This window comes from Schistocerca nitens, chromosome 5 (genome assembly GCF_023898315.1).
Source record: "Schistocerca nitens isolate TAMUIC-IGC-003100 chromosome 5, iqSchNite1.1, whole genome shotgun sequence".
In the NCBI taxonomy this organism is placed as follows: domain Eukaryota; kingdom Metazoa; phylum Arthropoda; class Insecta; order Orthoptera; family Acrididae; genus Schistocerca; species Schistocerca nitens.
In genome coordinates, this window is record NC_064618.1 from 325,692,718 (window position 1) to 325,707,034 (window position 14,317).

A 14,317-nucleotide genomic window follows, 5' to 3' on the forward strand; every position below is an offset into this window, starting at 1 on the left:
CCTATGTTATTTCTCCACAACGATATACTTTAATCATTAAGTGTCACTCACAGGTGTCAGATAGTATGAATCATTACACAGTTTCTTCAGGTAAAAACCTGACCCAATGATTTATTTCGACTCTGATTCAATATTGTTGCTTAAGTGAAAATTGTAAGCAGTTTCCCCATACCTCGTGGACATGTCCTCGGGTCTGTTTCCAGTATGATTAGGAAATAGATACATTCTTATGAGTGGACCTGATATTTTAATAATAAATAGCGGCAGCATGAAAGCTAGTGACATGTGAGAGACGTGCTAAGGAAGCAAGTATGATTTTGCTATTGAAAGTAATAAATAAGTGAAAGGTGATTTTCATTTCTCTTAGTTTTCTAATGATGTTAGCTTATGTAAAATCCAGCTCTGTGTGTTTTACAGTCCTGGTGGAAGTGTGACAGCTGGTTTGGCTATTTATGATACAATGCAGTACATATTGCCACCCATTGCAACATGGTGTGTCGGACAGGCATGCAGTATGGCCAGCCTACTACTTGCTGCAGGTACTTGTGGAATGAGGCATTCCCTTCCCAATGCACGAATCATGATTCATCAACCATCTGGTGGAGTTCGGGTATGAATAAATAATGCTTTTTGTGTTAACTTAATAAATTTTGAGTTGATGTTTTTTTAAATTGTGTTGTTCAACACATTGAGAGGCACTTTCCTACAGCATTATTTCATGTGGCTGAAAATTATTTAATTAAATTTACCCTACTGTTGTAGTTGAGAAGTGAAGTTACAAATGTACTTAAAAGAAAGTACATAGATTTCATTAAATGCCAAGCATGATTAACAAATATTAGTAGCTTGCAGTTCACAAGTATTAAGAGCAACAAATATTGTTACTGACAGTGTTCTGTTCGTCATCAAACATATTTCTTATTGAAAGAAATTCTTTCAAAATTTATACCAAACACAAGCACACGTACAATATGAAATAAAAACCATGCATAAAAAATGTTTGTTTATTGGATAAAAGTAAATTTCTAAGTCTGCAGGAAAATGTTCAGAAGTTGTATCTATATTTGCTAACATTCAACATTTACATTCTGCTACAAACAGTTAAATTCAAACTTCATTTTCATTAAGAGAAAAAAGTTATCTCATTTGACATACTGTACAAACAGATTTCGTATTGAAAATTGTATCAACTGTTGTAGTTTCATGAAAGAATTATATAAAATCTTGAATAGTATCTGGACACCCATAATCTAATCAGTGGCTCTGCATGCTGCTAAAATAACAAGCAGAGGAGGAGGAAAGTGCAGTGACATGCATATTTAAAAACTACACATTAAAACAACTACATTTCCTTGGTGTCGCAGTCAGGGACCTTCTATACTTTGTTATAATACAGATACTAAACAGTGAATGTGTACATCTTTGAATGGCGGAGTATTTCTGTCTTCTGAATGTCCTATGTGATTCAATACATGCTGCTAGAACATCTTAAATGGTTTCACTAAATTCTTCTGTATTATTTTGGGTCCTTTGTACTGCATTTTGTAACCATGGGGTAACACAGATAACATTTTCAATTTTTGTTAAACTTCATGTATACATTTGCTTCTCACAACATACATGGAAATAAATAATAGACATATTTATCAGCACTTAGGCTTACCAATCTACCTTATAGCTGAAAGTTCATAAACTCTAAATTACTTCTCAAGTGTCAGCTTAACTCAAACAGTGGAAAATCCAGTATGAAATGTAACTATATTATGAAAAGGAAAGTTGCTACTCACCATACAGGGGAGATGTTGAGTTGCAGATAGGCACAACAACAACAAAATTTAGTGTCTTTTTGTTGTACCTATCAGTGACTCATCGTCTCCAGTATACCAGCTAACTCCTTTATTTGTATTTTATCAGCAATATCACCAAAAACAAAACAGATGGAGAATTATAAAAAGCATCGGAAGAACATTGAATCCAAGTGCTTTATTATGGCAAGTCCCACTTCCCTTGTTGACGGCATTACTTGCAGCTTATGCGTCAAAGCACTCGAAATGAGCATGTTCCTGTCTACATTCCATGCAGCTCTTTTTTGAAAGTGACATAGCAAAAGCTTGTGGATTGTAAAATACACTTAATTTCTCAACAAGAAATACTGAGAACTTGAAAAACCATTTTTTTATTATTATTTTTTTTTTTAAATACCTGAAAGATTACTGAAATTAGACCATAGGTTTACTGAAAGTTGGGCAGGACACCAAATCAATTAAAGCTTTTTTTATTGTGTGCTTTAAATATTGTCTCGTGATCAACAATAGTATTAAAAATGACTTTTTATCTTTAGGAAACAATTCCCTGTGGAGTCAGAGATAATGAAGGTTGGGTGTCACAAAGGGAAAAGCAAATCTTTCAAGATTTTATAGTGAGAGAGATACTATGAGAAGCCATATAGTCACTTCTTCTTTTCTGTGCTTTTTTTGTAATAATTTTTAAAGAACCAACACAATTTTTCTGGAAGTTTGAGGTTCAGTGTGTGTTATGACAATCTGCTATTTATGATCTTTACATTCATTGTTGTGGTGCTACATAATCATTTCATATGTTGCTAATACCTGAAATATATCATTTACTACTGAGAATACAAAACAAAACAGTCTTTGGAATTGATACATATTTAGAAGTGCATTGTATGTTAGAATATAATTTAATAAGAACTTTGTTGCTACCTTTCATTGTTATTAGACTGTTTCGGAATAGTGTGTTATATACACTGATGAGCCAAAACATTACGACCTTTGCCTACTGTGAAGCTGAATGCCTCCTGGTGGTGTTGCGGGCACATGACACAGTAAGGTAATAATGTAAGTGGAACAGAGATGAATGGGCAGTCATTATAGTGAAGATATGGGCTGCAGATGTGGAAATCCACTGATGTAAGTGGTTTTGACAAAGGTCACATTGTTGTGGTTCTGCGTCTGGAAATGAAAATCTGTGAAATGGGGAAACTGGTAACCTGTTGGCATACTACTGCTGTGAGCACCTATGGAAAGTGGTTGAAGGATGGTGAAATAATGAGTAGGCTGTGTGGTATTAGAAAATCATGTTTCATCACAGAACATAGTCGGATGATCCCCCACTGTGTAATCCAGGATAGGCAGCGATACGTGGCAGACTGACGACAGAGTACAGTGCTGGTGCAGGTGCATGTGTTTTGGACGCACTTCCGAAGGCCATTGTTGCGCATGGAGCTCCACATCACGTGACCCTAAGTGTCCCTGTGTTGACCCAGTGATAGTGTCAGTTACGGTTACAGTGGGCACAGCATCACTTATCTTTGTGGATCTATAGAAACTTTTCACCTGTCAAAAGAATCGCATCTATTGTTACACTAGGTTGATGGATGGGTCCTTACACACTGTCATCCAGGCAAATGGCTGCTCAAAACGTGCACCGCACCAGAGATGCAGGCCAGTGAGGGCAGAATTATGCTATGGGATACATTGAGTTTGGCTACTGTGGAATCTGGTGGTAATCAAAGGCATCATGGCAGCAGTTAACTACTTGAACATTATTGCGGACCATCTGCATCGCTTAAGGCTTGAAGTCTCCCCATATGAGGATGATATCTTCCTGCAGGATAACTGTCCATGTTGCAAGGTCAGAATTATGCTATAGTGGTTTGAGTATTACAGTGAACTCGCATTGATATCGTGGCCAGCAAGTGTGCCTGATCTGTACCGATTGGAACACACATCAGACGCCAGCTGCGCACCTGTAAACCACCATCCCATAATTCGTGGGAATTGTTTGATCTGTGCGTAGACATCTGGTGCCACATACTTCTTGAAACATGTCAAGGACTTGTAGAATCCATGTCAAGGAGCATCTCTATTGAAAAGTGGAACAACATGCTATTAAACAGCTGGTCATAATGTTTTAGCTCATCAGTGTACATCCCTTTTCAATTTACTTTTAGTTGTTTGTGTTATTAACTTTATTTAATTTACTATTTTTGTTAAACAAATATTTGACATTTCAAAATACAAAATTTTTAAACTGATTGTGTTTATTGTGTAGAAAATATGTCCAAATATAAAAATTATTTTTCTGCAGGGTCAAGCAACTGATATGCTTATTCATGTAGAAGAAATTTTAAAAATAAAGAAACAAATCAATAAACTCTATGTGAAGCATACAGGTCTTCCTATTGAGAAAATAGGTAAGAATTGTAGTGTAGTTCAGTTCTCTGTTCTCTGTGACTAATATTGTATTTCGTTCTACTTCTAAGCATAAGCCAACTGCCATTGCATTGAACTTCATGCTATTCACACAGGATTTTGTCCATGTTGTAATTCTACTTCAATAACACATTTTATTAAGTAGAAGTTTTTTATAATTAATTCACAGAAAGTAATAATTTTTAAGTGTTCTTGAAATACCTCACACTTCTGTGCTGGAGAATACTGTTTGTAAGTTTTATTGGTAAACAATTAGTTATGAACCACACTCTTTGGTGCCCCCATATGCCATCAGTTCAGTCACTAAAAATACTGTGGTCAGTTGGATGAGGATAACATACAGTCTCACATTAGGCAGAAAGGCATATCCTTGCACAAGCCAAACGTCATCAGTAGATAAAAATGAAGTTTTTATCACAGTCCAGGAGGAAACTACATAGCAAAGAATCATCATCAGCAAATACACAGCACTTGCTGTAAACATCGGTCAATGACAAGTGAGATGTGGCAGTTTGCAGGTGAATCTGCCACGGCTGTTTTGCCACGTGACCTGACTCGTACAATTGTCCCCTTGTTCACCAGGCCTTTAGTGACCTCACCAGACATATGCATAATCATATTGAGTGAACTGTAGATACATCCAGTGGGATAGCAAGAACTCAACCCCCTGGAATTGGCTCATAAGGGCAGAACCATCCTAATAAGCCATACCGTGGTATGGTGTGGGACAGTAGTTTGGACTTGAAGTTAGCTACTGGTTCTGAAGAAGGCTGTGGTGGGTGTTACATCATACCTGGTGCACACAGGGGGGTGGGGGGGAGGGGCTGTTGCATCTCATCAGAATCCAGATCCATAGAGGCAATGGATGATGAGAATCGCAGGCACTCACAGACAGGAATGTCTTTGCAGGAGGAGACTCCACATTTTCTGTTGTTGGTTTTTGGAGTGGGTGAGGCAGGTTGCACCCGCCAGTGTGGTAGATTCGGAGTCAGAGCTTACCCTGGATCACACATACAAATCTGATTGTGGTGCCTGCAAATGACGCTGTGAGATTTGGTCACCAGGACCAGCTGGCTGTCTTATTGGATGGTATGGAATCACCTATCCAGCCAGGCATGCATAAAAACATATGCGCACAGACAGGGATGCCCACCTTAAAAGGTGTGGCTGCTTCATCATCGTTGTAATCATCATCATCATTGATAAAAAGGAACAAAGTGCAAAATTAAACAATGGAAACTCTAGGTTAGAATATCAACAATGTTAGGAAAAGGATAGATTGCTACTCATAATAAGGATGACTCTTTGAGATGCAAACAGGCACAATGAAGAGACTGCCACACACTATCTTTTAGTTGTGCATTTTGTTGTGCTTTTCATTGTGGCTGTATGCAGCTCATCAGTTTATATTTAAAGTGAGTAGCAATGTGTCCATTTCCTAATATTGTTGACAGTGCAGAATTGATAGGCTTGGATGTTAATAGTTCTTCCATGTATGTTTTAAAAATTCATACAAAATTTTAGCCATGATATTAGAGGCAGGGTCAAACAAAGGTCCTTGACTCCATTCTGTGTGTAAAACCATTGAAAACTGTGAAAACTGGCAGAAGCAAACTGTGGTTCATTATTGGTGCCCAGAGCTCAAGTGGTTCCTTCAGTAAGGGAAAAAGTAATAATAATAAAAAAAAAAACAGTGGCCTTTACCTTTGTGATATTCTCTGGTGTTGTCAGGTGTCTGGGAAATGAGAATACGCATCTATAAAATTCAACTTCTTGTCCCCCATGGAATGGATTTACGAAGTCCGCATGCATCCAATCCTGTGGCTAGGGAGGTGTAGGCTATAGCTGGTACACTTGGTGTGATGCAGGTTGCTGTGTCTAGCAAGCTTGGTATTATTGAGCTCCCCACCCCCACACCCCGCGCACGCATGCATGCACGCGCGCGCACACACACACACACACACACACACACACACACACACACACACACACACACCTTGTACACACTTGACCACTCTCGCTGGCCACTTAGGCCAATGCACCTGTCATCTTGTGCAAAAGGAGCAATCCAGAATAGGGCAGGGGATCGGAGGGATACTTTACTATCTATTTCCAGACACACAATTACTTCTCCTTTGAAGGGAAGGTATACCAACAAAGCTGTGTAACACCCATCGGCACCTGTATGGTACATGGTACCGTCTAGAGGAAACCTTTGTAGCCTTCCAAAACCCAAACTCTTGGTCTGGATTAGGTTCGCTGATGACGTCTTCATGATCTGGACTTAGGGCCAGGAGACCCTATCCTGATCCCTTCACAACCCCAATACCTTCTGTCCCATCCACTTCACCTGGCCCTCCTCATCCCAACATGTGCTACCTTCCTGGATGACGAGCTGCCTTGCCCAGTATGTTGAAGGTCTCTCGATGGTCTTCACAGACAAGCAACGTCCCCAGAACCAGTCCACAAATGGATTTCCTGTGCCACATCCCCACACACCCTCAATCCTTCCACCACCCCAAGAATGAGCTATAAAGGAACATTCCCTTTGTCACCCAATATCACCCCAGACTGGAACAATGAACGACATTCTTCATCAGGGCCTTAATAGTCTGTCATCATGCCCTGAAATAAGGGACATCCTATCCAAGATCATTCCCACACCTTGTAAAGTGGTGTTCCGTCACACATGCAACCTCGACAACATCCTAGTCTGTCCTTATGCCAATCCCAATCCCTTACAGAGGGGTAACACCTGCTCAGTCCACCTAACCAGTACGTCCTATTCCAGTCCTGTCAAGCTTATCCTACCCGAATCAGAGGCTGGGACTCCTGTTAAAACTGCCATGTCATCCACCAGGTCTGCTGCAGTCATTGCATGGCTTTTTGTATTGGCATGACAACCAACCAGCTGTCCGCCAGGATGAATGGCCACTGCCACTCAGTGGAGTGAAGTGGACCACCCTATGTCACAACATGCAGCTAAATATTACACGATTGATTTCAATGGCTGCTTCACAACCAGGGGCATCTTGATCCTTCCTTCCACCAACAGCTTTTCTGTACTGTGCAGATTAGGTTACTGGTTGCATGTCATTTTTTTAGATGGATTTTTTCAGTTACATGCTATGTTAATACATGAGAAGTGCATACTGTCTGCTGGACTGGAACACACACATCTGGATACTTGCTATTCAGTTGATATTCAATGTTACTCCTCATTCTGTATCAGTCTGTCCCACATGTAAGTTTTAGACTTAGTTGAAGTTGTTTCTGGTAGTATGTAGGTTATTCTTCGATTAAGTAATGTTACCAACACTGTGAGTCTTTTGTTGTAAAAGAAGTGCATTGGAGAGCTTGTTAATAAACATTAAATGATCCAAGTTTGATGTTGGCACACAGTAATGTTAAGAGGCATATTCCTCTTGTAATAAAGTACTGCCTTAGACTAAATCTGCTTTCTGTTCAAATCCCCATCCAACTATTCAGATTTAGGATTTCCATGGTGTCCATAAACCAATTAACACAAACGCCAGCATAATGCCTTTGACATGGCAGATTTCCTTCCCCAGTCTGAGACTATGATGACATAATTGACAAAAGGATGTTAAACCATAATCTTCCTGGTACTGTGTAATAGTCATCAGAGATGTGATTGAGGTTATACTGTCCAATTAGCCGGCCGAAGTGACCGAGCGGTTCTAGGCGCTTCAGTCTGGAACCGTGCAACCGCTACGGTCACAGGTTCGAATCCTACCTCGGGCATGGATGTGTGTGATGTCCTTAGGTTAGTTAGGTTTACGTAGTTCTAAGTTCTAGGGGACTGATGACCTAAGATGTTAAGTCCCATAGTGCTCAGAGCCATTTGAACCATTTATACTGTCCAATTAAACTGCCAGTGCCAGTAATCCTTCGTGAAACTTTGAGAAACTGCCTGTTTCATTTAATATTTGTACAATAAAAATTGTAGGTCGTATGATATACCTAAACAGTGTTAATCATTGCATTATTGCAAGGGTTTTATATTCATTCAAGAGGCTGTGTTGTTAAAGTTAGCTTGCGCACCTGCCTAAAACCACTTCTATCTACCTGCCCCACTCCCCCCCTCCCCTTTCCCCCAGCATCTCATGCAGAACAAAGACTGACATATTCATACTCAAAATGATGAGACACGAGCTTGGTATAGCTTCTTGCAAATTTCTGAAGAAACATTGATGCAGCACATTGATAGAAATAAAAACTGTAACTGTATAAGTTGACATAGACAAGGCACACTGTCTTAAGGAAACACAGTGACCATCTTGAAAAGTTTTTTATTATGTATTTCAGCTTCAGAGCACTCAAATGGGATCATTACAAGTTTTGACTTATTATCAAGTCATTATCAAATGATCTGTTTAAAAAGAAAGTTGCAGGGAATAGTAATATTATACTAATTTCAAACTACATATCAAACTAACTTCTATACTTGAATATAGTGCATAGTTACTCATCAACTGCACAAGCACAACAAGTTATTATTTAACAGTTGAAGTGCATATAGTAGTATATAGAAGTTAATCTGATTTGTAATTTACTTTTTTAGTATTTTATGGCCCCTGTTTCTCTTTCTTTTTAAAAGGTCATTTTGATTGAAACTTGACAGTCATGTTGATGAAATGTGTAGGCATTATAACATATCATCTATTGTGTCAATGTCATTTGTTTATTTGAAAATGTAAATTGCAATTTCCACTACATATATAAAGAGTCATTGGAATTTTTTATTGCCAGTCAGTTGTTACTAATTGTAGCCCAATAAACAGAACTCGCCTGACAGCTCGATGCTCTTTAGAACTCTAGCGCTACTCCATGGAAAGTAAATTTCCTTGCCATTTTTCTGTAATGAAGAGACTCATTTTTGTCTTGAGATTTGATGATAGAATATGGGTATCAGTGTTAACCTCAATTTGTATGATAAGGGTATTGTTGCTAGCAGCCATTAAATGTTGTTAGAAGTTAATTCAGTTTTGGTGACACAAGTAGTGCTTGTTAGTTAATATTTCATCTGCAAACTGATGTAAAGGACTCAAGAATGTATTTCCTATGCAGCGGACTCAAGAATATATTTTCGTGGTGAAAACAGTATAAAAACACTTTATTTCTTTAAATAGTGACTGTTTTACTACTGTGGCCATATGCTGCACCCATAGAATTTTTGTAATGATGTTTGATGGATGCTTCAATGGCCAAATCTGCATGAATCTTTCAGAAAGATTATTGTTCTGTTTTCTGAATTATGAAATCCTATGCTGTCATAAAAGTCACCCGAATCTCATTCCAGAACTGTACTTGCACATACACAAACTCTGTTGATTTCTAGAATACAGGCAACCGAGGAAATTTTATTGGAGTTGCTGCTGAACTAAGGGATCAGAACCCAGCATTGTGATTTCTAGTACCCTCTGATATATGTTAGCTTGAAAGAAAGCAATTCGTCATTCATGATATCTATGTACTTTAACTAAAAGATAAAGGAAGACTTAAAAAATAAACTAAATTCTAGACACTCTAATAGATAATAATAAAATTTTAAATAATGTAATATTTTTTTAAATATTTTACTTTAGTGTAACAATATAAAGTGACATGAAATGGATCATGCACATAATGTTCATTGATGGAAGGCAAGTGGTCAATTTTGATTTATTCGGAGAATTCTAGGAAAGTGTTACTCATCTATAAAGAAGGTTGAGTACACAACACTTGTGTGTCTCATTCTTGTATAGTGCTTGTGTAACAGGAATCCCCACAACGTCGGATTAAAGGAAGACATTGAAGTAATTCAAAGGCATGCTGATAGATTTGTTACTGGTAGGTTTGATCGACATGTCCCTGTTAAGAAAATGTTCCATGAACTCAAATTGAAATCCCTGGATGGAAGAAGTCATTCTTTTTATGAAACACTATTGAGAAAGCTGAGAGAACTAGCATCTGTGACAGGCTGCAGCACAATCCTCCTCCCATCTACATAAGTCTCATGTGAGGCCCATGAAGACAAAATAAGACAGGGCTCATACAGAAGCATATACCATATTTACTCGAATCTAAGCCGCACTTTTTTTCCGCTTTTTGTAATCCAAAAAACTGCCTGCAGCTTAGAATCGAGAGCAAAGTAAGAGGAAGTTCTGAAAAATGTTGGTAGGTGCTACCACAACTAACTTCTGCCGTCGAATGTATGTAGTGTTACACAGGCAAGCTTTGCAGGCACGAATATAAATACTGGTGCAAAAACCTCTGTCAGTAAATAAATTTAAAAAAAAGGTGGAAGACGAGCTTCCACCACAAGTTTCGACCACTGCGTTTTCATACATTATCCAACGAAGTAAATACAAATTCCATATTGTTCATCTTCAAATGTAGCAGCATTTCAATGTACTATGAAAATGCGACTGGCAAGACTGGGATGTTTGTCAATACAGCCAACTCTACGCTCTGAAAATGTTTTCCTACCTGTGAGAAGAGATGGTTTCTAATAGGAACTTTTATGAATTGTGAATCACATGCAGTATTCTCTTCACTGTAAGAATAATATGAATATAAACATTTTGCCATGTATTCTTTCACGTTTACTGCTATCTCATTTAAATCCTGTCTGCCTAATAAACTACGAAACTAGAGTGAGACAACAGCAAACGCGGAAGAATATACATATCATGTCATGTTTATATTCGTATTATTCTTATGCCTAATAGTGATACAGTCAGAAATGAAGCATGGCAGTTGACTAGATTTTTAAATCTAAGATGACTCTAATTTCTGTGCAGAATGTAATGTACTAAAGAGGCGTCTGCATAGATTTTCAAACGGAGAAAAATTTTCGCTAAACTCTCGTTCAGAACATCTTCTATCATACGCAGTCTATTATTTGGTTCTTGTTGATCATTATCAAAGAAAGCAGCAGTGTAAGTAACAACAAATAGCAGTCTCTTGCCATTGTTTCGCTAATCAGACGATTCCTCTCTCTTTTTAATTGTAAGCGGTGGTAGCGTGCGCAAAAGCAAGCCGCGCCACGAGCCGCGACATGTTGTTAACACTCATTATCAGAATGCGACAATGCATGACACAGTACATTAATGCATTTTCAGCTTAGACTGATGTAAACACCTATAACAAAGAGAAAGGCACTTATCAGATCAAAGAAAAATAAGCAATCAATTCAAACTAGACGAAGCACGTGAAAAAGGAAGGGTACCCATATAAATACGGGCGGAGCGCCTGACGCATTGCAGTGGCTACCTGGTAAAGCTTAACTACTAAGCTTACGACTCCATCCAAACTACTGTAGCTGTATCGTCATTCATTCGACCTAAATTGTTTCTCATATTACAATGTATCAACTTTGTTTCGATTTGGAAGTGGGGCCTAAAACTTTTCTCTCCTCTTGAATTTCGAGTCTCAAATTTCAGGTGCGGCTTGGATTCGGGAAAAGTTTTTTTCCTTGATTTCGAGTCTCATTTTTCAGGTGCGGCTTAGATTCGAGTGCGGCTTAGATTCAAGTAAATACGGTAGACAATCATTCTTCCCCCACTCCATTTGTGACTGATATAAGAAAGGGAATGACTAGCAGTGGTACAAGGTACCCTCCACTGTGCACCGCATTGTGGCATGAAGAGTATGTATCTGGGTGTAGATAATAAGTCAGATCAAGTAATATGCCATTTGAATGACCTGAGGCTGAAAAATATTACTGACAACTTCTTATATGACAAAAGCACATCTGACCTCTTTTAAACATTTGTTTGCTTATGTGATGGCTATTATCTGGATTTCTTTCAGTTGTTGTAATGAATTAATGTGTATACTTTTAATATGTGTCAGTTTTACACTTGGTGTCTTACAATTGAGACTAAGTAAACAGCAATCCAGTGTTTAATCTTTTTCATGGCATGACGTTGCTGCATCACATGTGGATAGCTATGTTTCCTGTAAATAATCATTTTTGCCTTATTTATAGCTTTGCCAGGTATTTATTTCCACCCTTTTCATTCTGAGAATTGTAGAATTGTCCAATAAAATGTGTTCTCAGGTTTTTATACTGTGTGCATTACACAAGGGAATTAACATTTATGTAACTTCCTGGCAGATTAAAACTGTGTGCCCGACCGAGACTCGAACTCGGGACCTTTGCCTTTCGCGGGCAAGTGCTCTACCATCTGAGCTACCGAAGCACGACTCACGCCCGGTCTCACAGCTTTACTTCCGCCAGTATCTCGTCTCCTACCTTCCAAACTTTACAGAAGCTCTCCTGCGAACCATGCAGAACTAGCACTCCTGAAAGAAAGGATATAGCGGAGACATGGCTTAGCCACAGCCTGGGGGATGTTTCCAGAATGAGATTTTCACTCTGCAGCGGAGTGTGCGCTGATATGAAACTTCCTGGCAGATTAAAACTGTGTGCCCGACCGAGACTCGAACTCGGGACCTTTGCCTTTCGCGGGCAAGTGGTAGAGCACTTGCCCGCGAAAGGCAAAGGTCCCGAGTTCGAGTCTCGGTCGGGCACACAGTTTTAATCTGCCAGGAAGTTTCATATCAGCACACACTCCGCTGCAGAGTGAAAATCTCATTCTGGAAACATCCCCCAGGCTGTGGCTAAGTCATGTCTCCGCTATATCCTTTCTTTCAGGAGTGCTAGTTCTGCATGGTTCGCAGGAGAGCTTCTGTAAAGTTTGGAAGGTAGGAGACGAGATACTGGCGGAAGTAAAGCTGTGAGACCGGGCGTGAGTCGTGCTTCGGTAGCTCAGTTGGTAGAGCACTTGCCCGCGAAAGGCAAAGGTCCCGAGTTCGAGTCTCGGTCGGGCACACAGTTTTAATCTGCCAGGAAGTTTCATATCAGCGCACACTCCGCTGCAGAGTGAAAATCTCATTCTGGTAACATTTATGTGTTCACTTTAGTTATATTTACTCTTTTTATAATAATCACTAATGTACATATTCGGTTTTTTCCAGAGTTGAACATGGAGAGAGACAAATTTATGTCACCAACTGATGCCAAAGAATTTGGCATAATTGACAAAATTTTAGATCATCCACCAAAACCGGGGGATCAAAGCACAAATGAAAAATCAGAAGACTGACAGCACACACAAATTTAATGTTGTTATATATTTATACAATGATTTTCTCATGTTCTTTTGTAAATATAATGAACATTCGTTGTTTTCATTGATTATTCTAGTGCTTCCATCTCACCTCTATATCCCACTTTCAAATTATTGACAATTTTTTTAATGGCTGGAAACTGACTTTGTCTTTTGATAGTCCTATTAACTATACAATTAATGACTACATATTTGTATGGGTACAATGTGAGAAAATGATAAGACACAAAGGAAATCACATAGAACATGTGAATCATACATAATCTAAAAGTTCTTCAAAGTCTTTGAGGTGCCAGCAGATTTGTTCATGTGGTTATCTTCCGCAGCAGGCACAGAAATATTTGTTATGTAAATAAAAGCACCTTTTTCTTGCTGCAATGAATTTTATTTGTGCCAGGTGTGGTGTGCCTTCTACTTTAAGGGGACTTGATTGTGAATAACTATAAAAAAAATTGATTTTTTAATTTTTGTCTTAAAAAATTCACTGTGGTTTTCTGAATGAGAAAAAGTTTACTTCCAGGAAAATGGGCCACAGAAAGTACCCAAATTAGAGTTAAAAGTGGCTGCACGCACCACGATGTCTCCATGGCACACAGTCAGCTCTGTTACAAATAAAGCTTTGCTCTCATTTGTTTCATTTTTATGACATTTTAGTCCTATAAGTTGGCTAACCTACAAAAACTTTACAGTTGCTTATCTTTTTCAAAAAGGGGAGACTAGTCACTGTTTGCTGTTGTTTTGGCACAAATATTTTGCTTACAGCAAAGTAATTGTATGCGTGAGTTTCTTATCATGTGTGTGTGTTTCTTATTCCACTTGAAAACAGTGGGAAGAATTAAGTAGTTCAGTGTTAAACAATGTAAATTTTATGGAAATCGTTTCGCCAAATGTATTAACTCTGCTAATACAGAATTGCAACGTGATACAACATTTGAATCAGCT

The 14,317-nt window shown here is 38.6% G+C and overlaps 1 protein-coding gene across 2 annotated transcripts in view; it reads left to right on the plus strand.

Annotated features, from left to right (window-relative positions):
- Positions 1-13,444, plus strand: part of LOC126259470 (ATP-dependent Clp protease proteolytic subunit, mitochondrial) — a 48,481-nt gene extending 35,037 nt beyond the window's left edge. For both annotated transcript variants that reach the window (XM_049956299.1, XM_049956300.1), the window contains exons 4-6: positions 418-610; positions 4,111-4,216; positions 13,224-13,444. In XM_049956299.1, the coding sequence (XP_049812256.1) occupies positions 418-610; positions 4,111-4,216; positions 13,224-13,351 (427 nt within the window). In that variant the 3' untranslated portion in view covers positions 13,352-13,444. The remainder of the gene's footprint in view (positions 1-417; positions 611-4,110; positions 4,217-13,223) is intronic.
- Positions 13,445-14,317: the final 873 nt, after the last annotated feature.